Source organism: Camellia sinensis, chromosome 9 (assembly GCF_055761805.1).
Source record: "Camellia sinensis isolate YWXY chromosome 9, ASM5576180v1, whole genome shotgun sequence".
Lineage (NCBI taxonomy): Eukaryota > Viridiplantae > Streptophyta > Magnoliopsida > Ericales > Theaceae > Camellia > Camellia sinensis.
Genome location: NC_138969.1, coordinates 157241145 through 157267646, shown reverse-complemented (window position 1 = coordinate 157267646; position 26502 = coordinate 157241145). Strand labels below are relative to the sequence as shown.

The 26502-nt window shown below is 32.6% G+C and overlaps 1 protein-coding gene across 1 annotated transcript; it reads right to left on the bottom strand.

The window, feature by feature from the left end:
* Positions 1–18327: 18327 nt before the first annotated feature.
* LOC114313577 (E3 ubiquitin-protein ligase RMA1H1) lies at positions 18328–19209 on the bottom strand. Its single transcript, XM_082887851.1, is given in 1 exon segment — positions 18328–19209. A coding segment is annotated over 1 exon segment (726 nt). The 5' UTR covers positions 19195–19209; the 3' UTR covers positions 18328–18468.
* Positions 19210–26502: the final 7293 nt, after the last annotated feature.

The following is a 26502-nucleotide window of genomic DNA, read 5'->3' as shown; positions in this document are numbered from 1 at the left end:
TTCTTCCTTTCAGTAAGTAGTAGTTCTGGTTTTTTTTTTTTTTTTTTTTGTAATTAATTTCTTTATGTTGGTTCATTGTAAATTTACTAAATTGTATGTTTCTAATAATGGGTTTGATTCATTCAGTGTTTTAATCTTTGCGTTCTCAATTTTCAGTTCAAATTCAATTGCGACATAACCCTGTTTTGAGGGACTATTGTATTCAATTGAAATTACATCTCGATAAGGTGTTTCTTCAGAGATTTTTTGGCTTGCTTGTTTTTTTTCTTTTTTAGTATCTGAAGTGGGTTTGGTTTAACCTGTCATCTTCACAAATTAAGTAATTTCAATTTGCTACTTGATCTAATTATGCCTTCTGTATGGGGGTAAATGTTTTGACAATTTACTAAGTATGTAAGGAAGATGTTATTTTCAACTATGCATGGCATTGCTGCACATGTGACTATAATGACTTTTGAATTTAACAACTGGTCTGGTGCATTTATTTCACTTTAAGTTCTTTATCAAGATTCATAACAACCAGGTGACTTTACTTTCAAAATGCATACATAATTGTATATGTAACAATATTTCCTGAGATAGATGGCATTATGAATGTACATTCAGCTCTATAGACTGAATTTTTTATTTGGAATGTGCAGTTGGATAATTTCAAAAGGCATTATTGTGTTAATGTTGGCTTAATTAGGTAGTGGAGTAAAAACTGATGTGCTGGAAAGTTCAACCAACATATATTCATTTTCATTCCTAGAAATTTAAAGCTGAAATGATCATATGAGATAGCTTAAAATAGAGTCCTTGGAATTATTTTCTCTTAATTTAGTTTTATGGTTTTTTATTTTTGGTAGATTTGGGCCCTGCAGTTTTTTATGAATTCTGTTTGCAACTGTAATGAACTTAAAGGTGGCCTCTAAACAGAACATGAACTATGTGTATGAACATGAACTATGTGTATGAACATGAACTATGTATAGATACTAGTTTGAACATGAACTATGTACATGAACTAGGAATGAACATGAACTATGTATATGACTAGGAATGAACATTAAGAATGAAAATGACATTAAGAATGAACATTAACATGAAAATGACAATGTTTATTAGACAAATGGTTATTATATCAGTGATTAGTGTTTTATTTTGCATCTTTGTTTGAATGTTGTCTTAAGATGTAATGGACTGATTGTATCATAAAATGCTCTTACTAGGATCATGTCAATGGGTTCAAACATTGATGCTGGATATTTGCAAAATAGAAGATGCAATTGTGGAAAAGAAGCTGCAGTGTTCATATCAAAATCAGAGAAAAATCCAGGGAGGCTGTATTTCAAGTGTGCAAATAGGATGTGCGAGTACTTTGGGTGGGGAGCGGCTTCGACTGGGAATGCATCAAATATCCAAAGGAAAAGTAAACCTAGTCATATGAAGAATGAAGATGACAGAGGCTATGATTATGATGTTGACAAACTCAATGAAATTATAAATAGATTGGAACAAGTTGAGGCAAACCAAGAAGCTATGAAACTGTTTATGTTCACAACCATAGTGTTGATTGGTTTTACCATGCTAATAGCACTACTGAAGTGAATGTAACCTTTTAGTTATTTTTTTTGGTTTTTTGTTTTTGTTTTTGTTTTTTTTTGGTGGATGTGTTTGGGTTTTGAATGTTGTAAACCTTAAACTATGAATGTTGATATGTAAAACTTAATGGAATTACCTATGTTTGACGAATGTAATGCGCTTCTTTCTTGTTTCTGTGAATGACATTACCTGAAATTACCTATGCTTGACGATTTCATTATTTTATAATGTTGTGGACAGATTTCCTTATTTTGAATTTACCTATGTAAAACTTAACATATTTCCTTATTTCCTTATAATGTTGTGGACAGATTTCATTATTTTGAATTTACCTGAAATTACCTATGTTTGAAATTACCTATGTTTTGAATTTGTCCACAACATAACACAACTGTCCACAACATAAAAGAAATCTATCCAAATAAAAGAAATCTATCCAGATTAAAAGAAATCTGTCCACATTATTCCAAATTAAAACAAATCTGTCCAGATTAAAAGAAATCTGTCCAGATTATGTCAAATTTGTCCACAAGATTATAAACATGTACAACACAAAATAACACAACCAAATCTGTCCAACATTCATAAGACCAAATCTATCCAAAATAAAAGAAATCTGTCCAGATTATTCCATATCTGTCCACAACATTATAAACCTGTGCAACACCAAATAACACAACCAAATCTGTCCAACATTCATGAGACCAAATCTGTCCAAAATAAAAGAAATCTGTCCAGATTATGTCCATATCATTCCAAATCTGTCCATAACATTATAAACCTATGCAACACAAAATGACACAACCCAAATCTGTCGAACATACATGACACCAAATCTGTCCAAAATAAAAGAAAACTGTCCAAATATGTCCAACACAAATTACATCTGTCCAAAACAAATGAAGATAAAATAAACTTCTCAGGGATGTCCATCTACATGACTGTCAGCAGGACTATGTGACGCTTGCGAGAGTTGGACTGCAAAGTTTTCAACACTTGTACCTCGAAGCAACTCCTAAAAAGATCTGTGAGTGGGATACACAGAAGGCATTGACTGGGGCGTTTTATTTCCCTGCAATAGACCAAACCATCTATTAAACTTTGATTACAATGTATACTACATTTTAAATGTAAACTATGTCACTAATTATGACTCACATCATATGTACCATACGTAAGAGGAGGACCACTTGTACCACCCATAACAACTTGAGGTCGAGGTTGAGATGGAGAAATGTAGATATCATGACGATGATCCTAAATACAACCAATATAAAGCATGTAACCAAAATTTTTTAAAAACAAAAGAAACATTATCGAACATTGATATTACCTTATTATAATTAATAGTACCTTATTATAATTAATACCCATGACGAAACGAGGTTGTGATTGAGAAAAATTGACACCAAGACCATGATCCTAAATACAACCAACATAAAGTATGTAAACAAAATGTTCTACTAAAAAACATGGTCATTATTTAACATTTTCTTAAAAACTTGCACACAAATAAATATTAGAATTACCTAATTAGAATTACTACCCATGATGAAACGAGATTATGATTGACCTTGGCAAGTATAAATAGCAGCACCCGACTGCATTGCCAGGCAAAGCAATGTAAAAATAACAAAAATTAAATGCCAAGCAACCCAATGAAAGGATATAAACTATTAAGTATTACCTAAATAGAATTACCACCCATGACGAAATGAGGTTGTGATTCACCTTGGGAAGTGTAAACAGTACCACCCGACTACATTGCCAAGCAAACCAATTTTAATGAAATTAATTCACAAAACTAACCATATAAAGACCACATTACTATTAAATATTACCTGAATAGAATTACCACCCATGACGAAATGAGGTTGTGATTGAACCCATTTCAGTTACTGAACCCATTTCATATGAAAAAATTTGAATTAATTGATTTCAAAAATCTGAATTTGAATTAACAGATTAAAATCTGAATCAAATATATTCAAATCAAATTTGAATTAACATAGGTTAATCTGAATCAAATTTGAATCAATTTGAATTAAAATCTGAATCGAATTTGAATTAATCTGAATCAAATTTGAATTAATCTGAATCAAAAATATTAAAATCTGAATTTGAATTAACAGATTAAACCTAGGCAACAGATTAAAATCTGAAATGGGTTAATAAACCATCTATACATATATACATATATATCATAACAAATCTGAAACAAACAATAACAACCGTATCTGCATATATACATATATACATATATATCTTTGAATCCCCAACAGATTAAGATTTTAATTTGTGAATCAATAACAACCATCTATGAATCAATCTGAAATGGGTTAAAATCTAAAACAAATCTATACATATATACATATATATATATAGTATATATATATAACAGCAAGATAACATTTTTTTATGAATCAAAATGAAATGGGTAAATCTGAAACAAATCTATATATATATATATATAACAGCAAGATGATGAAATACACCTCGCTGTCGCCGCAATGTGGCCTTCCCGCCATCGCATCGCCGCCGGACTCACCATCGCGCTGCTCCTCCATCTCTTTCGTGTCAGTGCCTCACTCCGCCTTTTCAGTCGCCTCTCATGATGCCTCTATCTCTCTGCTAGGGTTCACTGACTCAGATAGATGGTGCAAAGGCGAAGAAGACGATACAGAGAAAGAGAAAATAGGGAAAGGACGACTCAGAGAAAGAGAAAAGGAGGGAAACACGACTCAGAGAAAGAGAAATTGGGGGAAACAGGGGAAATCTATTTTTTGAATAAAAAAAAACGTTTAACACAAAACGACGTCGTTTTGTATAGCACGGCAGGAACCACCGCAGGAATGTATGACAGAAGATCCGGACTCAATTCCCAAGGCATTGCACACTTGTTGATTACAAATTTTATTATTATTTATTATTAGTTAAGATTAAAAACTTTGCATTGGTCCCTATTTGAATATGTCCAAATGAGGAGAGTATTTTTTTTTTCCTTGGAAATTCTATGGGGTGTGTATTATATGCACCCCTAATTACGACATTTGTTATTTTTAGTTATGATTTATTGGAATATTAGTTATGACTCATTGTGGCGTTAGTTATGACATTATTTTAATTGTAATTCAAAAATTATTTAATTATACTTTAGGTAGTGTTTGGCTTTACTTTCTTTCCTTTTTTTAATTTAATGTAATTTTTTTTATCATAGTAATCCACAATTTGTTTCGTGAGAAATAAGGATAAACATTAAACCTAAATTCTATTATTTTAATATTGTGTTAGGATGGCTTGGAAAGAAACTAGTGATGGAGCAAACAAGCTACGATGCCCAGTTATTTAGATCATTAGCAAAATTTGTGGGGAAAAGTGTCTTAAGCCTCGTCTGGGAGAAGATTATTTTATTAATTTTTTAAATTTTTATAAAAAAAATATGTGAAAAAATAGAGAGAGTGATATGATAATTTTTAATGATTTTTTAATTTTTTAGCTAAAACATGTAATTGCCAAACAAGGTCTTAATTGATAAAAAAAAGTGATAAAAATTAAATTTTAATTTTGTCTGTCAAGTATTTATTAATTTAGAAAGTGAATGAGTGTTTTTGATGAGGACAAAGTCCCAACATCACCTTGGAAGGACTCCCACTTCCACCTTATAAGCATACTTGCCCCTTCGGCCTTGCACGAGGCCTTTTCCCTTTGCGTGTCTATCCTCTCATACCTTTGTAGATATTGTTTGCTTTGGGGTTGAGAGACAGATCTTTGTCGTCCCTCTCACGGTTTTGTTTCTCCTCGAGGAAAAAAGCCTCATACAAGGTGGTGAGGGTCAATAAGCTTATAAGGTAGAAGTAGGAGTCTCCCGCAGGCGATGTAGGACATTGTCCTCATCAGTTTTAATAATATAATTAAAATATGAATTAATAATATAATTAGAATATGAATTAACATGCCTTTTTCCTAATAAACCTTATGCTATTTTGACAATCAAAAAAAAAAAAAAAAAGTACATCTAGAAACAAAAATTTAGATAGAAGAATCAAATTGAAAATTGATTAAAGTGAGAAGCAAATTGTATAATTTGAAATTATATAAACTACAATAAAACCTAGATCAAAGTATAAAAGTTAAATGTGTAATTAAGCCAAAAAATTCTTAACGTACTACTCTCTCTTAAGATAGAAATCATGTTCAAATACATGGTAATGGTGTGAATATTAGTAATGAGTTCCAAAAAAATTAGTATAAGTTATCATATCACTCTCTCTATTTTTGTATAAATTATTTTGTAAAAAGTTTAAAAGTCAAGTTTCCTTTGGCAACATCTAAAAAAAATGAGCTTGTTAGTTTATTAACTTATTCGAATTACATCACTTTTCTATTTTTTTGCATGTCTTTTCATAATAAGAAAAACAACTAACTCATAAGTCATAACTGAAATAATAATCAATTTCCAAATAAGGCCTAACTAATGAAAATATGATTTTCTAGTTTGGTTCTAAAAATGAAATGAGCTTTCCACACTTGTCTTCTTTTGACACCAGCTTAGTAGTTTTATTTTTTTATTGGGCTTATTTTTACCTTTATTGAATATTGTATAAGAAAAATTATCTATAAATCCTAAATTAGGAAATGCTGATTCATTTAGTCCTGTATTTTTTTTATGAATCAATTGGTCCTATTTTGTTGGTAAGGAATATTTTTCTTTGATTCGGCATGATTATAGTTTACATATTTACCATTTGGTGGGATTTGGTGTGATTCTTTTTGCTTATGTGTTCGTAATGGTGTAGAGGGTAACGTTTTATATTTTCATTTGTGTGTGTGATTTTTGCAGAATGATCTATGGTGGATTGGTTGCAATTGGTGATGTTATTTTCTAGTAACATGGGAATCAATTTTATTTTTCTGGAAGTTTGTTGGGTTGCCTTTTACTTTCCGATGTCGGTAGTTGTCGTGCGCTTTTGGTGACGTGTATGTGCGCTTTTGTTTAACACTCTAATATAACACTTCAATGTAATATTACACACAAAAAAAACAAAAAACAAAAAACAAAACAAATTCTTTAGTGTAACACTCCAATGTAACATATAAAAAAACTCCTTAGTGTACTTTTCTCAAATGTAACACTCCAAAAAAAACTCCTCAGTATAACACTCTAATGTAACACACACAAAAAATTCTTAGTGTATTTTTTTTCAAATGTAACACTCCAATGTAACAATTCACAAAAAGGATGTGTGATTCTTCAAACCATTTCAAAAGGATGTGAGATTCTTTAAACAATTTGAAAAGGAGTACAAAAATTTCCTAGTAAGCTTTGGGGAAATGTATAATTTTAAATTGTGAGTGTTACTTTTGAAAAAAGTACACTAAAGGGTTTTTTAGTATTTTTTTTTTTGTGTATATTACATTGCAATGTGTTATATTAGAATGTTACGTTTGAGATTACATTGATTGGAATATTAGATTTGCGAAAAACACATTAAGAAAAAATTTTGTATATTACATTGGAGTGTTACATTTAGAAAAAGTACACTATGAAATTTCTTTGGTGTGCTACGGTATTACATTTAGAAAAAATACACTAAGGAGTTTTGTAGTGTATTACATTAGAATGTTATGTTTTTGTTTGTACTGGGGGATTTGTTCCAGAAGAAGGAAAACCAAAACCTCTATAGTGCAGATTGTCTAAATGTGTAATTTCACATTTAGAGAAATTCACTTTTATTCCTCAAAAATGAAGAACAGATGCGTAAGTGACTACTTTTTTGTGTAACTTTTTTTTTAATGGGACCTTTGGATTCATAAAAAATTTTTTAAAAAAAAGAAAAAAAAAAGAGACTAAACAGTTTACAAAGTCACATTTTAAAGCTTATTGGTGCATCACCTATTGTACATCACTTTTTTACATCTTAAATCTAACATTGAAAATATTAAAATTTTCAATTTTTTTTTTTAATTTCACTAAAAAGGAATACAACAATGATTCATTCCCCCTTTTCCCCCCACTCCCTTTGACCCCCTCTCTCTCTCATTGGTTACATTTTTTTTTTCTTTTTCTTTTTTTTCCTGCTCCTCCAATCACCACCTGCCACGTGGCAAAGGGGGGTGAGGGGGTGACCCCAAAGGGGGTCCCAAACATTATTCAAAGGAATATAAGCCATTAAAAAAAAGTTGGCTGTCTTTTCTAAAATTTATTAAATTTGTATTTTTAATAACTTTATTGTTCTAACAATAACAAATTGACCAAGAAATTTGTCACCAAGAAATTTATCCACCTCACTCTCACTTTTAAATATATATATATATATATATATATATTCGTAACTTTTTTTTAACTATTCATTGTCACTATACTTTCTGAAAAAAAAAAAAAAAAAAAAAAAGAAGATATTTTTTTATTCAAAGTTAGCATTGGGTTTGGAAAATTGGATTTTGGGTTTGGGAAATTGGATTGGGGTGGGTTGGTGTTAAAATAGTCAAAAAAAAAAATAAAATAGATTTTTTAATCTCAGGTTAAAAAATGTCACATTTAAATTATAATTATTTTATTTTTTCTCTCACAAAAGTCAAAAAATTCAAAAGCATATTCCAAACAAGGCTTTTTAGACCAAAGTTAAAATAGTCAGAAAATCAAAAAAGTCGAAAAATTAACCCACATTCCAAACGAAGCCTTAAAAAAAAGTTTATCAAAGACTAAAAAGAAAAGTTTAAAAAATAAACTTTATAACCTGTAGCCAAAAATATAGTGAGAATTCTATTCCTAAGAGAATCTCACATTCTTAAATAAATGTAATTTACTTAGGAAAAATAACATTTTAATGGTAAATTTTAAAAATAATCTCAATTTGATGTAAAAGTTTATGAATTTATCTCTTAATGTTGCAAAGTTGATGAATCACGTGCAAAATTATGGGACCAATGTGGTTTGAATTCTACTTTGGTCATTGTAATTTTATATATGTTTTATTTTCGTTCTAAATTCTAACAGTAAGTAACGAAGAAATCACATTGCAATAAAATTGAAAATGTTGATATTAAATTGTTCAAATTGAGACTACGGAGGGGGTTGTTTAGGGTGTCCTAAATAAGTGCAATTTTTTTCTTTTTGGACTAAAAAATTAAGGAAAAAAATATGGATGTTTGGATTAATTTTTTGACTTTTTATGGAAAAATATGTATTAAAAAATTGTATAAATTAGTGTATAGAGGAAAATTAGGATTGGGAGTTGTACAGCCATAATTTTTGACTTTTGATGAATAGTGATAACTTTTTAACTTTTTGAGTAACTTTTTTGATTTTTTGATTTTTTTTCAACTTGCCAAACTTGGCTTAAAAGTGACATTTCACTTAAACTATAAAGACTAACGTAAAAACAAAAACAACTTTAATCTAAAAACAAAAATCCATTTAGATTTTTTGTTTTTAAAAAGTAGCAACAATTTTAAAATTTGAGACAAAAAAAAAAAAAAGAAGGTTATTTCAATTATTTTCAAAATATGTTTTGATTTCATCATCTCCATCCCTCAGGCCATAAACTCCTAATGCTTTTTGTTTTTGTGAAAAAATAAATATTTACGTTCTCTATTATAAATATAGAAAACTAATAACGTTAACAAACGTAAACTGAGCTTATTGAAAATTTTATAATTTATTTCGGATGTGTATCATACGTCCCAGTTATAACGTTTGTGATTTTTGGTTATGATCTATTGTGATGCTAATTATGACTTTATTATGGCTCATTGTGATATTAGTTATGATCATAAAAGTCTTTAATTAGTTATATCTTATGTGATATTTAGTTATGAATTATTTTATTTTAGTTATGACCAAAAAAGATTTAGTTATGACATTTATGATGATCAACATTGCAAATATCATAACTTGCCTATAGTACACACTGTTTTGATTAAATTTTCTAGTCAAACCCAAGTAATTTTTTATTAAATTTCCTAAATTCAATTTATTTTTCAAACTTGTTTGTGAAGTGTTTCTAAAATACAATTTTAAATTTAAGTTATGTGTTCAATACAAGATTTCAAAAAACTATTTAAATACAAAAACCTTATTTACAGTGCATCTTATGGAGATGCTTATAGTTTTTTTTTTTTTTTTAAATATATATATATAGTGTTTGGTATTAATTTCACTTACAATTTATGAGATAAAAATAGCTTTTATAAGCTTAAAAAACAACTAGCAAAATAGAAAAATAAATGTTTTTAGTTTATGCTTTTTAATATCAAATTCGAATTTGTAAAAACCTACACCAATCAGATAATAAATTTATTCACACTAGGTAAAGAATACACACTTTTCAATTAGTTAGACAATGAGATGGTTCCATCCAAACTTGACTCAAAACCAACCATGAGTTCCAAGTGTGTTACACTCCTATCAAACAGCACAAGTCATGGGACCTTCATAGCGAGTTGAGAGAAACACGCAAAGGGAGTAAAATATAATAAAGGTTAGGTGAACAGTTTCACAATTTTTTTTTTTAAAAAAAAATTGTGTATTTAAAATATGACTTCAAATTTAAAATTGTATTTTTAAAACAAGGTTTTCAAAATAACTTAAAGAAATAAGTTTAAAACACACATGGACTCTTCCTTGAAACTTTTGCTTTAGGTGAGAGTGAATTATTTTATTTTAATTGTTATATCTATATAGGTACAAAAATAAAGGTTGGGGACATTAGGACTCACAATTTCTTTAGTTGGAAGTAAGGATAAAGCATTGAACCAAAATTCCAGCTTTATTTAGGTGCTGTTTGGTAACATTTATGTTTTCAGTTTTCTGTTTATATTTACAAAAATTTAAAAAACTCAAATAAAAACTTGTTTGGTAAAATTTTTGATTTATAAATCAGTGGTCTCAGTTTATAAATTTGGCCAAAAAATGAAAACACAAAAAATGTGTTTCCATTTTGAGTTTTCAGTTTTTTTTTTTTTTTTACCACCCAACACTAGCCACCACCCGCCACCATTTTCTACCACCGTCTTCTGCCTCCGCCTCCGCCGCCACCACCACTACCACTACCCACCACCCACCTGCCATCCAACCGCCACCACCCACCACTTGCCATTACCATCCACCGCCTGCCACCACCACTTACCACCACCACCATCCACCACCTGCCACCACTAGCCACCCACCACCACCACCTGCCACTCACCTGCCACCACCACCACCTGCCACCACCACCACCCACCACCACCATCATCCATCACTCACCTGCCACCCACCTGCCACCACCACCCGCCACCCGACACCACCACCCACTCGTTACCACCTATCACCCGCCACCGCCACCCACCCACCCACCCACCCACCCACCACCACCACCACCACCCGCCACCCACCTGCCACCACCACCCACCACCCGCCGCCACCACCGCCACCACCACCCACCACCGTTACCCACCCACCCACCATCACCACCCGCCACCATCACCACCACCACCCACTCGTTACCACCCACCACCCGCCGCCGTCACCCACCCACCCACCCACCATCACCACTCGCCACCACCTACCACCACCTGCCATCCGCCGCCCACCTGCCACCACCACCCATTTGCTACCACCCACCACCCGCCACCGTTACCCATCCACTCACCACCACCACCCGCCACCTACCCGCTACCACCACCCGCCACCACCACCACCACCACCATCACTCACTCGCTACTACCCGCCACCATCACCCACCCACCCATCCACCACCACCACCACTACCACCACCCACCGTCACCACTTTCCACCACCGTCTTCCACCGCCACTTGCCACCACTCGCCATTTCTCACTCTTTTTTATATTTTAATTTTTTTTTAAACATTTTGTCAATTACCAAACACGTTTGTAGTTTATGTTTTTCTAAAAATAAACAAAAAATAAACAAAAACCAGTTTATAAAATTTTTGTAAATATAAACTGAAAACGTAAACGTTACCAAACACACCCTTAGCATTGAACCAAAATTCCAACTTTTATTTAGCCCTAGTTTGGCTATTATTTAGGGATAAAAAAAATACAAAATGATAAAATAGGCTAAATAAGCTAATAAAACAAAATATCATATCCAACTCATAATCATTATATTTTTTCTCTCACAAAAATCAAAAAAAAACTAAAAAATCCAAACCAAACGAGGCTAAAAAAGCCAAGCCAAAAAAGTCATAAGACAAAAAAGTTAGTTATATTAGTCAATGCCAAACGAAGCTTTAAGGGTAGGATTTTTTTTAAGTTGAAATTTAAAGTTGAGAAAATTTGAGAGATTCGTGAGTTCCATCATAAATCTCGTTTTAATAATATGAACAGTTTATTTTGTACGACCCTCAGTATATATTGTCTATAAAAAAAATTAAGCCGACCTTATCATAATTTTTTCATTTTATCTTGTGTCTCTTAAAAAAAAAAAAAAAAAAAAAGATGATTTATTTTTAAAAACATGTTTGTTGCCAAATTTTTCAAAGACAAATGTAATAAAATGAAAATATTTTGATTATAGGATCAATCTAAATTTTTTCATGAATGATGTATATTAACAATTCCATAAAATGAACAATTATAAGTATCAAAACAGAACTCATAGTGAGTCAGACACATTCTATTTGAAAGAAACTCAATCATTATTTAACATTGTATTATGATGATTTGGAAAGAGAATACGAAGAACTATATGCAAGTGAAAGAAGAGAATAGCATTATGTGTTAGTTATTTTTTTCTTCTCCTCCCACAATCATGTAATGTCCCACAATCATGTAATGTCCCTCAGAGAAGAGAATAGCAGATGTGCTTTTCTTTTCTGATAGGACATCTCAACCAACCTTTAGTCAGACAAAGATGAGAAGAAAAGTTTGGATTGTTCAAGTTGGAGCCAGTAGAGAGAGTAGACTATTGATTTTCATCATCTACTTGACAAATAAATGAACATTATCTTCCATTCTATTTTTATTTTTTAATTTAAATTTACTAAATATTTTATATGGAGTTCATGTTCTGTTTTGGAGATGGGAATAATATTCGCCCATTAATATATAGGTGGAAAAAAAATATTACTTTAATTGAAGTATGAAAGTACGAAAATTATTTTTATTTAAGAGATATATTTGATTCATCAATTAATACTCGATATATTAACATTAAAGTTATAGGTTCAAATCAAATCTAAGACAATTTCTCTTTTATTATTTCACAAATTATGTCAAATATTCTACCTAATTTGTGCTTCCACGTAGGACTAAAATGTCTTATTTATTTACTTTTGTAGAATAACATAGGTTCATAGGTCTAGACCAATCTCGACAACTTCGTACCAACTTTATTTTTTATTTTTTGCTAATTAGTTCTTTAAATTTGATTCGGTTTCATTTTTTGTGATTTTTTTTAAAATTATGTAAATTTTTTTGTACTTTTTATATCTGCCTCAACTAGTCGATCTTAATAATTTTATACATTTTATAAAAAAAAATTATAGAAAACAATCCAATTTTTTAAATAAATTTGATTTTTTAATTTTTAGTGATTTTTTTAATAATTGAATCAAAAAAATTTAATTTTTAAAATAAAAAGTAATGATTTTTTAAGTTGAGGCAATGTCACATCAGTACATTTTTTTAAAATATTTTTGAATGAATGATAAATTTTGTATACATTAAAAAGTAAAATCATAATTCTTTTCATGAATTTATAATTAAATTTTAAGGTTGAATCTGACAAAGAATTTTCTGTTTTTAAGTTTAGCCAAATAAATAAATAGATAATTTTATGAAAGGTTGATGAGACTGATAAGTTATGACCCATAGGTCATAGGTCATGTTTGATTCATAAAATTAATTGTGAAATATTAATAATTCTATTAAATTAGTGTGGTATTCACTATTCAATTGGATTAATATCCATTGGATTAATAATCTCATCCTTACTCCATTACTAATAGTCCTACAAATTTGTTGGATTAATTATCTATTGGATTAATTATCCTAAACCAAAATGTTAAAACAAACATAGGATAATTGGGCCCACAGATTAATAATCTCAATCACATACTCTAATCCACCTAATCAAACATGCTCATAAACCTCTATTCCTTGGGCTCTAGGGCCTGGGCTGGTTGGGCCACTCCGGACTGTGAATGGGTTTCGGATGAGTCGCGAGTCGATAAGCCGATTTTACACTCTTACGCCCCGTTTATTTTTAGAGGTAAAATAGAGGGGATTGATAGTGAGGGCAAAAATTTTAGAAAAAAATAAAATAAATAAAATAATGATTTTTACTTAACAAAAAATATAAAAAATTAAACATTAATGTTCACAAAAAAATGCCCGACATGTAAAAAATAAAATAAAAAATAAATAAAAATAAAAAATTTCTAATCTGCCGGACTATTTTTCTAATACCAAGTCCTGGAGGCCTATTCGAATCCCATCTACAAGGCCTATCTTAAGCTGTTCGGCTTATTAGTCCATTCCTTAACTCTATAAACAAACAGGACATTAAATGGGACCCATAGCTATCCTAATCTCCATCCTCCTCTTATACCCCAAAACAAACGGGGCCTTAGTCTTCATTCATGAAGATTGTGCGGCTGTTGTGCGGGAGGCACAAGGATCCATTTCGGGGTTGATCGACGATTCGAACCGTTATATATCAAGTTAAATATATGTATAAAAAATCAAATTAATCAGATATTGTTAACTATTCCATCGAATTACATTTCTATCTATAAAATTTGATTTGAAGTAAAAAACTAAATACAAAAATAATTCTATCAAAATGATTATTCAGATCAACTTAACTTTTTAAAAGTAAATATTACTTAATATATATTCTAAAAAAATAAACAATTAGAATCGTGGAAATGAATCCAAAATAAACCCAAATGCTGACACAGCAGTGACTGAACCTCTGCATAATAGCCACACCATCTCAAGGTCGTCGTCTCCTAACCTTCCATGCGCAAGTGTCGTCATTACACTCATCAGCATTCAAGAAAAATTATGTATTGGCAAAACGGCACAATGTGCAAACGTGGCTTTTTATTTTGAAAAATTATGTATTGGCAAAACGGCACAACTTCCTAACCTTCCCTTTGCGTTTTTGGACCAAAGATAAAAAATGTGACTTCTTATTTTGGTTCTCAAAAACGGCACAATGTGCAAACATACTTTGGTGTCTTAATTTATTTATTTTTTATTAGATAAAGCATGGTGATTTTATTTTATATCATTCTAAAGAAATAGCAAGGGAAATGTCACAGTTTAAGGCCTGGTTTGGTTTATACTATATAAGTCAAAAATCCAAAAAGTTACTTCAAAATCCAAAAAGATATCACTATTCACCAAAAAAAAAAAATTTAATTTTTTTCTGCCCAAGTACACACCGAATTGACAACAAGCCAGTTGCTGTGCAGCGGCAGTGCACCTAAATGAAAGGATTGGGTGTGATTTGCACACACACCGCTGTTCGGCCTGTGGGGCCTATCATAGATTTCGTTTTGATAATCTGAACCGTTAAATGTGTAGAACTCGTCGAGTACTATATATCTGCAAAAAATCACATTGATTGGATATCGATAACTATATGATCAAATCAGTTATGTACAAAAAATGGATGGTGTTATAATTAATGATTGAAAAATAAATAAGTCTGATCAGATAGCTATCGATGTCCGATTAACGTGATTTTTTATAGATACATAGTGTTCGACGAGTTACACACATTGAACGGTTCAGATTATTAAAATGGGACCTGTGATAACCCCCACAGGCCAAACAAAACCATCCAGCGCTTTGTACAAAAATTAGGCAATAATTTCCATAGCCAATTCACTCCAGCCGGTTGTACGGCTGGGGCCCACCTCACACTAATCATCTCTTACACACTTTTTTTATACAATATTTTAATACACATTTTTTCATAAAAAGCTAAAAAGTTAACACAAACCTCTATATTTTTTTCTCAACTTTTTTAGTCCAAAAAGAAAAAAGTTCACTTTTTTAGAACACCCAAAACCAGCCCTATAAATAGTATTTTCAAAATCACCAAATAATTTTTAAATTATTATGTAATAAATTCTACTAGTATGTTAAAAAATGTCTAGTCATAAAAGGTGACTTTTGAGATTAGACTTTAATGGAGTTAAGGCTTTAGAGGTCATTCTTGGATGATGCTATACAATAAAGGTATTTAATCATGTAGCGATAAGTCATAAATTTGCATATAGATAAAATTCAAACTCACACTTTTAACCATGAGTACAATTTGTCTAATTTTAAAAGATTTATCATACCAATTATATGTAATGTGATTTGAATAGCTAACTCTAAAAAGAGTTGAATTTGAGACATTGGGGTCATACCACTCAACAACACCCACGTGAAATGTCCAACCTCATCCTAACCTCATCTCTCTTCTAGTTATGTATTGTTCGATTTTTTATATGGACCAACCAAAAGTACAAGTGATCCCATGTCCCATTCACCGGGTTAGGATGAGATTGGACATTTCACGAAGAGAGATTTAAATGAATTCATTGTACTTCATAATTTTTCTTTAGTTACCAAAAAAGATGATTCTATGACTAGCATGCAGTCGCGGAGGGCGCATGAGACCATGGGTCACGTGCCCCTTTGAATTTTGGGAAATATTTTTTTTTTTTTTACAAACAAAAAGAAAATATTTTAAACAAAAAATTATAGAAATATTATTAGAGTGAAATATCAATGACATTTTAAAAATTATAAAAATAATAATAGTTATTTTAATTGAAAATAGAGAGAATATTATAAATAAACCATATTAATTATGAAATTTTTTGAATGTAACAGCGATGTCATTATTAGTGATATGTAAAAATAAATAATCTCACTATAAAGATATGAAATTTATTGGAATGTTAATTACATTTGACAAATTAATGGGTGATATCACATACCAATGATGACATGGTATTACCATTATATTGAATTTTTAATCAAATTTTGTATCAAAAAACAATTTATCATTGGGAAATTATTCAATACTCCCGGAGCACCACGTGTCCATACTCCAAACCAATCACCAATTAGTTAGCCCCATGTTGTCCCCCATCTCCAACATAAATCGTGGGCCCTTGTCTCTTTCCACCAATCAAAACATTATGGAGCACCATGTGTCCATACTCCGGGAGTACTGAATTATCACCCTTTATCATTATATAATTTATTTTAAGGCTTATATCCATATTTTTTTTGTATTGTCCATGATACAATAGTTACAAATAACATTCAGCTTGTTTGTTTCCAGCTTTCAGAAAATTATACTTTTTTATTTTTCGTATTTTAATGTTTTGAATGAATTTTTTTAATATTTTAAGTTATTTTTTTCAAATTTTTAGACACACCTAACATAAATACACTTAAAAAGTATAATATTTGTGAAAAAAATATTTAAAAAGTACATTAAATACCAAAAAATACAAACAAACAAACAAAAACGAAAATTCAATATATTTTTTTTGTATTTTTGTGTATTTATTAATTTTTTAAAATATTTTTTCACAAATATTTTACTATTTAGATATATCTAAGTAAGGTGCATCTAAAAAAGTAAAAAAATTACTTAAAATTCAAAAAATACTCACTAAAAATAAAAAAATACGAAAAATAAAAAAACTCAGTTTTCAAAAAACTGAATTCAGAAAACTGAAATCAAACACACTAATTATTTATTTTTATGTTTCTTGAAATCAAGTGTAAAAACTTACATAAAATATTTTTTGTAAAAATTATTGTAATTAAAAAGTGCCCCTCTAATTTAATTTTCTGGCTCTGCCACTACTAGCCTGTCAATAGAGTTTATTTGTCTTTTAAATTAGAAAAAAAAAATTATATTCACGCAATCAAAATATTCAACGGGCCTTTCACCCGCTCAAACTTTAATTCAAAAGAAATTAATTCATAAGGTAGTGTTTAGTTTATTAAAATAAATAATAGAATGAAAACATTATTTTATCAAAATATTTATTCTCACGTTTAAATTACTAAAACAACAATAAAATATTCATTACTAATGAATTCAGATTTTCTATAATGTATTATCTATAATGCGCCATATAATTTCTCCAAATCACGTGTAGTTGTTTTGAGATGATGGAAAGTGGAAAGGGTGGTCTAGAAATGATCAACCAATTATAATGGGATAATTATTCAGTAATCTCAGATCATGAATACGTAATATTTCGTAGTATTATAATTGGTGAAGAAGATGGGTAGATAAAATATTATGTTGGGTGATTGAAAAATATGAAGAGACATATTAAATGATGATTGATTAATGAGTACAGACACGTAATATTCCAAAAATATTGAATAATTTCTCTAACATCATACGTTTCAACCTTTGTTTCAACCTTTGAGACCACTTGATTCACCAAACAAAAATATATAAATCACATCATCTCTCTAATACATCAATTCAAATCCAATCCAGATCCAACCTAATATTTCATAAAAAGTCAAAAAATATACTTATTTAGATAATCCCAAACAACCCCTAAAATTCAATTTTCGTTATACTAGAGTTTTAAAAAGTCAAATTTTGTTAACCTTTTTTGGGTACAGCAAAGGGAAACAGAGAATTTTCTACTGAGGCCACACCTAATCCAAATGGTTCCAGTGAGAGAAATATTCATTTTTCTTCATTTTTTATATATATATATATATATAAAACCAGACACAAATGACATTGTGAAATCTAGAATGAATAAGTGTCATTAAGATGCAATTGGAATAATGTGAAATCTATACATAGCATATATATAAAAAGCAACTCATATTTTCAAGCAATGCATAATTTCACAATCTATACACAGATTTAAGCCTAAACTCAAAAAAGGAGAAGACATAAAACAAAGCAACAGAATAGAAAAAATGAAATTCTGTTTAAAGACTTGTCAGCCTCCATCTCCCTCCTCCTCAACCTCGGGCTGCTACTCCCCATTTGGTGATACGAATTGGGATAAGTATGCAAACTTTCCGAGTTTCCAAACAGCCTTCCATAAACCATCTCCCCAAACATCCCCATAGCCGGATAAACAACTCCCATTGCTGTACTCCTTCTAAGACTAAATGATGATGGTGGCGAAGAATCTTCCTGATAATTGGCATGTGGATAAGCAGAATATTGTTGATGCTGATAAGGATTACGGTATGGAAGCTGCTGACCAGGTTGGGACATAGTCATGAGTGCTTTGGTACCGCAAGCGGGTGGTCTTGGTGGTATGGACACACTGAGAGAAGGTGCCTTGCTTTGCAGCTCAGATTCATTTGGGATATGACCACGACCGTAGAGTGGGACCACCGTGTTGTGGGATATTTTGGATTTGCAGACCGGGCACTGAGGGTGCTCATCTGAAGCAAGAGAAGCGCTCTGGAAATGAAACCATTTGTAGATGCAGGGCCAACAGTAGAGATGGCCACAGAGGGTAACTACCGGGTCAGATACAAAGTCCAAGCAGATGTTGCAGTCGAAGCAGCCCGAAATATTTTCAGACTCGGATGCTGTGGCTGAGATGGAATTCCACTACTGGGCAAAGTACTGATCACAGGCCATGGTTCTTGTGAATCTTATCTTGCAATTTGTTCTAGAGACCACTCTTTTAACCCTGGAGAGATATCGAAAAGTTTAAAAGATTTAGGGGTTGTTTGGTGTTAAAACTCTTGTATTATTGATTGATGTAGATTACAAGATTGATTGTATATATTGATTTGTATGTTACAAGCTATTATATAGGAGAGGTGTGAGGTAAGTGAGTGGTGGTAGTGGATGGTAGTGGAGGTGGTGGGTGGTAGTGGAGATGGTAAGTGTGTTAGGTTTAGTGGGGTGGATGTAGTGGGTTAGGTTAGTGGGTTAGGTTTAGTGTACATTAACAGCCCCCCTCAAACTCAAGGAGGTTAGACACAAACCAACTTGAGTTTGGAGAGAGTTACAAAACAGAAAAATAAACTGATAAATAAAATAAAACAGGATAGGAGACACGGTATGGTCGTGTCAGACCGTTGTAGCAGACAGTTTACGGGGTCATGTCGGACCGTTGAAGCAGACACTGTGTGGTCGTGTCAGATGTAGAAGACAGTTTACGGGGTCATGTCGGACCGTTGTAGCAGGACAGTTTACGGGGTCATGTCGGACCGTTGTAGCAGGACAGTTTACGGGGTCATGTCGGACCGATGTAGCAGGACAGTTTACGGGGTCATGTCGGACCGATGTAGCAGGACAGTTTACGGGGTCATGTCGGACCGTTGTAAAAGACAGTTTACGGGGTCATGTCGGACCGTTGTAGAAGACAGTTTACGGGGTCATGTCGGACCGATGTAGTAGGACAGTTTACGGGGTCATGTCGGACCGTTGTAGAAGACAGTTTACGGGGTCATGTCGGACCGATGTAGCAGACACTGTGTGGTCGTGTCAGACCGTTGTAGAAGACAGTTTATGGGGTCATGTCGGACCGATGTAGCAGGACAGTTTACGAGGTCATGCCGGACCGTTGTAGAAGCTGTGGTGGTGCACCGAGGAGGCGACTTAGGGAGTGCGCCATGAGCGACTTATACATGATACTGGTATAACCCCCCCTCAAACTCAAATAGGTGTGAAGATAGAAACCTATTTGAGGTTGAAACAAAGGGATTGATAAAGCTGACCGGTGTAAAAGACACTGTATGAGTGTGTATATAGGCTGCCCAAAAGATATACATGGATGTAGATATCAAGCCCTTAAAAGTCGTGCCCTCAAAAGGTGTGCCCGCATCCTCAAAAGGCGTGTCATCAAAAGGCGTGCCCGAATGCATCAAAAGGCGTGCCATGAAAAGGCGTGCCAGTTTGTCGGCGAGAAGAGGCGCGCGATGCGCGTGGCTGCCTCGGCTATTTAACCAAGACAGAGCTGAGGCAGAGGCGAAGACAAACAATTGGCGAAAATCCTCTGAAAAACTCTTCGTTTTGCTGAGAAGGTTTTGCTGAGAAGATACTCTGTAACACTCTCTATAACACTCTGTTGCCCAGAAAAAATGGCTTCGTCGTCCCGTGGTCTGCTGACTCTCTTTCCCGACCTGAACGAGTCCACAGGAGAGAGAAATGGTGCGGTGTCCCGTGAACCTCAACCAAACACCACGGGGTTTGCTCCGTTGAACTTTCCGATGCAGTCGGTGGAGCAAAAAATGGCAGTGCAGTCGGATGTGGAGGCCAATCAGTATACTCTGAAGGCATGTGTGGAAAGCATGACGGCGGTCACAAACTTGTCGAACCGGCTGCAGAGTAGGACAAATGAGGTGCAGCATTTAAACTCCCAGCTGGCTCTGCTCCAACGCATGTATAAGGATGCGCGAGCAGAGATAAGCGTGCTAAGGGCAGAAAACAAGGAGCTGAAGCGGAAGGCCACCGTGATGTTCCGATTTGGAGGGCCGCCATATGCTGCAGTGGAGGAGCAGGGAGTACTGATCATGCCCAGTGGAGTGGGAAACACGGAGGCAACACCGTCAAGGGCTGCTCAGGACGGAGGCAAGAAGAAAAGACCGGCGGCAGAGTAGAGAAGAAAAAGCCCACTGTTTCGTTGTTTGTTGTTTTTGTTGTTGTTGTTGTTGTTGTTTTTTTTTTTTTTTTTTTTTTTTTTTTTTTTTTGGTTTTTCTTTTTTTTTTTTTTTTTTTTTTTGTTTTGTTTGTTTGTTTGTGTAAAATGGTGATCGGGATGGATCCCTGGCATGAAAAAATGACAAGTGTGTGGAATGTTTGTGGTGTTATTTGGTGTTGTTGTTTTGTTGAAGAATAAAAATAAAATAAAAGAAAACAACAGATAAAGAAAATAGATAAAAATATTTGGGGATGCTCACTAACGAGTTGTAGAATAAGGAAATATTGATGGAAAAAGAAAATAAAATAAAATAAACAGAGAGATAAGAAAAATATATTATAAAAAAAATATATATAAATATATATATAGATTAAAATAAAAGAAAAGTGAGAAATAACGTGGTTGTCCTTTTTTTTTTTTTTTTTTTGAAAAAAAAAAAAAAAAAGAAGATAAAATAAAAAAGATATATATATATATAAAAGTGAGGAGAGAGAGTGAGTGGGCGGTGGATGCAAAAAAAAATAGTGGGTGGAATCAAAATAGTGTTTTGAAGAGAAGATAATGAAAAAAGAGAGATATATATATAAAAGGAGGAAAGTGGGGAACAAGGAATAATAAAAAAAATAAAAAAAAGAAAAGGTGTCTGTGTGGCTGGCAGTCACTCCCGTGGCTGTGTGTGTGAGTGGGGTTGGAAGAATAAAAAAAAAATAAAAAAAAATAAAAGGTGTCTCTTGATGCATGTGCGTGTCGGCCGTATGTGTTGGTATCATTGTATATCATGGATTGTACTTCGGTATGTATGATTCTCTGAAGCCAGTGCTCCTCACTGGATTGTAGTTCGGTATGTAAGTGTTATAGTAGAAGGAAACAGTGCCTGTATAATACCCATAGACTTGCACTGACTCTGGTTTCCAACCATCGTATCCGCTCCTGTACAGGTACAAATAGCAGACTTGGTAGCGGCGACGAAGGTGGAGAAGGCGGCGCGGCGCAACGCCGAGCTATCTGCGAGGGCGGCGCAGCTGAGCGCGGAGGCGCAGGCAGAGCAGGCTCGGGCGAGGGAGCAGGAGGCCATGGCTGCGGCGCTGCAGGAGCGGCTTCAACAAGCCATAATGAGCGGCGGCGGCGGAGAGAAATGACAAGCGAAGAGCACTGGCGGCGAGTAGAGAACCAACGCCGGAAAATCTAACGGCGGTGACAGCAAGGCAAGTAGCGCGGTGGCGCCGATCGGCAAGGTAAGGAAGAAGGCCAACAGGGTACGAAACAGATGAATGAAATGAGATGTTTTGGGAGGTGTGAATCAGGTTTGTTTGAGATTTGGTTATGTAACAGGTTAGGGTCCGGCGGGCGGTGAAGGCAAGGTTGCCGCCCGCCGGAAGGTGAAGCTCACCAAGAGCTAACCTATTGCTCTGATACCATGTTAAAACTCTTGTATTATTGATTGATGTAGATTACAAGATTGATTGTATATATTGATTTGTATGTTACAAGCTATTATATAGGAGAGGTGTGAGGTAAGTGAGTGGTGGTAGTGGATGGTAGTGGAGGTGGTGGGTGGTAGTGGAGATGGTAAGTGTGTTAGGTTTAGTGGGGTGGATGTAGTGGGTTAGGTTAGTGGGTTAGGTTTAGTGTACATTAACATTTGGGATGTCCTAAATAAGTGTACTTTTTATCTTTTTGGACTAAAAAGTTGAGGGAAAAAATATAGATATTTGGGTTAACTTTTTGACTTTTTATGGAAAAATGTGTAATAAAAAATTGTAAAAATTGATTTGTAGAGGAAAATTAGAATTGGGAGTTGTGCAGCCGTAATTGTTAACTTTTAATGAATTATGTTAACTTTTTAATTTTTTGAGTAACTTTTTGACTTTTTTTAAGTATCCCAAACTTGGCCTTAATATCCAAGTTTTATAAGGTAACTTTGGGAACAGAATAAGCTAAACATGGACTAATGGCAGTGCTTATTTTAAAAGGTATTAATCTTGTAAACAACAATTTCTCATCTACCAAGGAGGAAAAGAATTAAACATTGATGGGTGAAAAGGGAGCAGATAGGCAATTTTGCAACAGAACATCTTAACTAATAATATAAAAAAATAAAAATAAAAATAAAAAAAGTTGACAATTCCCCTAAGTGTCAAATTTATGAAATTGCATATTAAAAAGTAAGGTAAACCAATAAGATTGTTCAGCTACAGAACATGTATTAGGAGGGAGGGTTTGGCAAGACAGAGGCAGAAAACAAAGGCTTAGCAACTTCTAGGCATCTAGCTCATGGATGCTTCTAAAAAGAATGTTATTCTTATCAAACAACACAAATTTTTGCAATTGTTTTCAAGAACATAGGGTATAATAGCACCCAATTTTTCTTTTTGGCATATGGATATCATCAAAATCAAGATATTAGTGGGACAATAAATTAGACAAGAAATTCATCATCTATAAAAATAAAAACAATTGCGCACCGTGAACCTGGTAAGGGTCTGTAAAAGTTGCATATGCTTACATATTTAATCCAACCAAAGATTGCTAAAGCTCTCTCACTTGTCAAATGGAAATTAAAGGGAATAGGGAAAACTTTTAACAATTTCTTTAGCTCCAATCCTTTAGTAGGTCTAAGTTTCACCAGAAACCAAACAGACGGTAGATAGGAAATTATAGAAAAGAAATGAAATTATTGAGAACTTGATCTTCATACAGAGCAATAAATAGACAAGACAAAGAAATAAAAACAAGTTATCTTCACTAATCCATTCATTTCTGGCAGTGAAAAGCCCTAAAAATCCTTGCAAATAAAACCCAAACAGAAAAATAATGAAAATTTTTGCCCCATTAACAGACTATAAAATCAGATCATCCAAAAAAAAAAAAAAAGTAACACTTTGTTAGTCCAACATGCAATCTTCCAGTCAGGGTTTAAGAAAAGGCTCATTCAATGGTATGTAAAGCTAAATTCAAGGTTCTATCAACTCCAAACCCCTGAATGCATAGATTTCAACAAGAGGTTTTTAGCGAAAAGATTTTATATTCTCGTCAGACTCTCTCGATAAATCATTATGTTTTTTATGGGAGGTCCATAAAAAAATTTCAATTTTTGTTTTTATTGTCGAAAGTCGCAACTTTTCATAGTTAAGTACAGCCTGGTTTTGATATTCAATTTTTCTTTTCCCAGAATCAAAGCAGTTCATTCTATAGTCATCTCTCTGTGAATTTACAGAACATCGGATCGAAAGTCTAAACACAAACGATTCATTCATTTTTTATGATCGACAGAACATTAACAAAATACAAACGACTCATTCATATATATATAGATATATAGATATATAGATATAGATGAACGAAGGAATATGAATACGTACTGGGATTAGCGAAAGGATTGAGGTGTGTAGATGAGCTCTGCAATTGCTCTCAGTTTCAATGCAGATTCTCTCAAGGGAGAGAGAGAGAGAGAGAGGCGTTATGGGGATGGAATTGCTCAGAGAGGCATCTGAGTTAGTTGGGATTTTATAGACCAAGGCCTCGTTTGGCCTGTAATATTTTCAGTATAAAAGTTAAAAAAATGTTAAAAAAGTAAAAAATTCTATAACTAATATTAAAAATTTTACTTTCTCTTCATTTTTGCATATTTATTATTTCATAAAAAAATAAAAAACTATTCTAGATATATTAATTCTTTTATTTCATATTTTAATTAAAAATTTAAAAAGCTATTAAAATATTCTATCTCCAAACCACATCTAAACAAATAAATAAATAAATAAAAAGGAAGAGGGAAGGAGGAGGGTTACAATTCCGCTTCGAAGATGCGACTCCAAAATGTCCGTACGTGGCGGATTTGAGTAGTTTATTGGTGATAGGTACCACTCAGAAATTGCACTTTTATTCTCTCCAGTTCCTATTGCTACTGTACTGCGTGATTATTAAAATAAAAAATAAAAAACCCTAATAACGTACGGTGATTTTTGGGATTAAGGGATGGTTTAGAATGATCCAAATAAGTATACTTTTTAACTTTTTATAAAAAGATGTGCAGAAAAGTAGAGAGGTAATGAGATGAAAAAAAATAAAAAGATAAAAAATGTGTACTTATTAGTACACCCCAAACAAAGCCTAAATCTTAAGAAGTTAAAGTTTCTTAGATTATTTTTGGGTGGTGTAATGCAATATGGTCACTCAATTATATAATGGTAACTCGTGAATTCGTACTCACGCTCCTGACACTAGATATATAGTTTACCTAGGCTTGCAAGTAGTGACGGAACCAGAAAAATAATTTATAAGGGACACTTATTAATAAAATTTTAATTTTTTTTTCTCATAATCAATAACAATAGATAATAATTTTTAAATTAATATTAAGCACAAAATATTAAATATTTAATATGAAAGTTTGTAATTTTTTGTTTTTAACAATTGACCTTGTGAAAAATCAGAATTAGAAATATATGATATTATTTATAACAAGTGTATTATATGTCATGCAAAAAAGTCTTGTATGTCTTATAATATATTATATAATAATATGTAAATAATAGTGATACCACATTATCATTGATATATGGTATTGTTAGAAATTGGGCACCCATGTGGCATGACCCTCAGAACCTTTTGAACCTTATCCAAATGGGTTTTGAATTTGAATTCAAACCTATTTGGATAACCGCTCAGGATATATATCTATCATATCATGATATGGATAGATGATATAGATATCAGATATTATCTCATATAACAAATATGGATAAATGATATAAATAGATTATATATCTGATATATGGGATATGGGTGATTGTGTGGAAAAATAACGTATGTTTGAGTTTTTCCCATATACTGACTCTCTCCCAAAAATAACGATCAAAGCCATTTGCACTGTGGTTTGTGTGGGTGATATTCACTATTGAAATATCACCCCATTGCTGGGTTGATTGACCAGATTCAGGAAGCACGTGATTTATCCATGAGATCCTTCAATTCAGACTCTGTTTGAAAGGTATGACCATAATTTTTATTCCGCTGCGTTATACTTTGTTTACATTGGTATCAGAGCCATAAATATGGGTATTTTCGTGCTTATTTTTATGCATTAAAATATGTATATATTTTTTATATAAATATATATACATGATATATGCATGAATATTAATGGAGGAGGAAGATGAAGTGCACGGTTTTTTGCATTTTAACTCCATTAGATTGAGAGAGTGATATACCTCATTTTTATGTTGTTTAAATGTCATTTTTAATGCCATAAATGTTTTTATTAGGAAAAATGGAGCCCGACAGTACAAAAATCG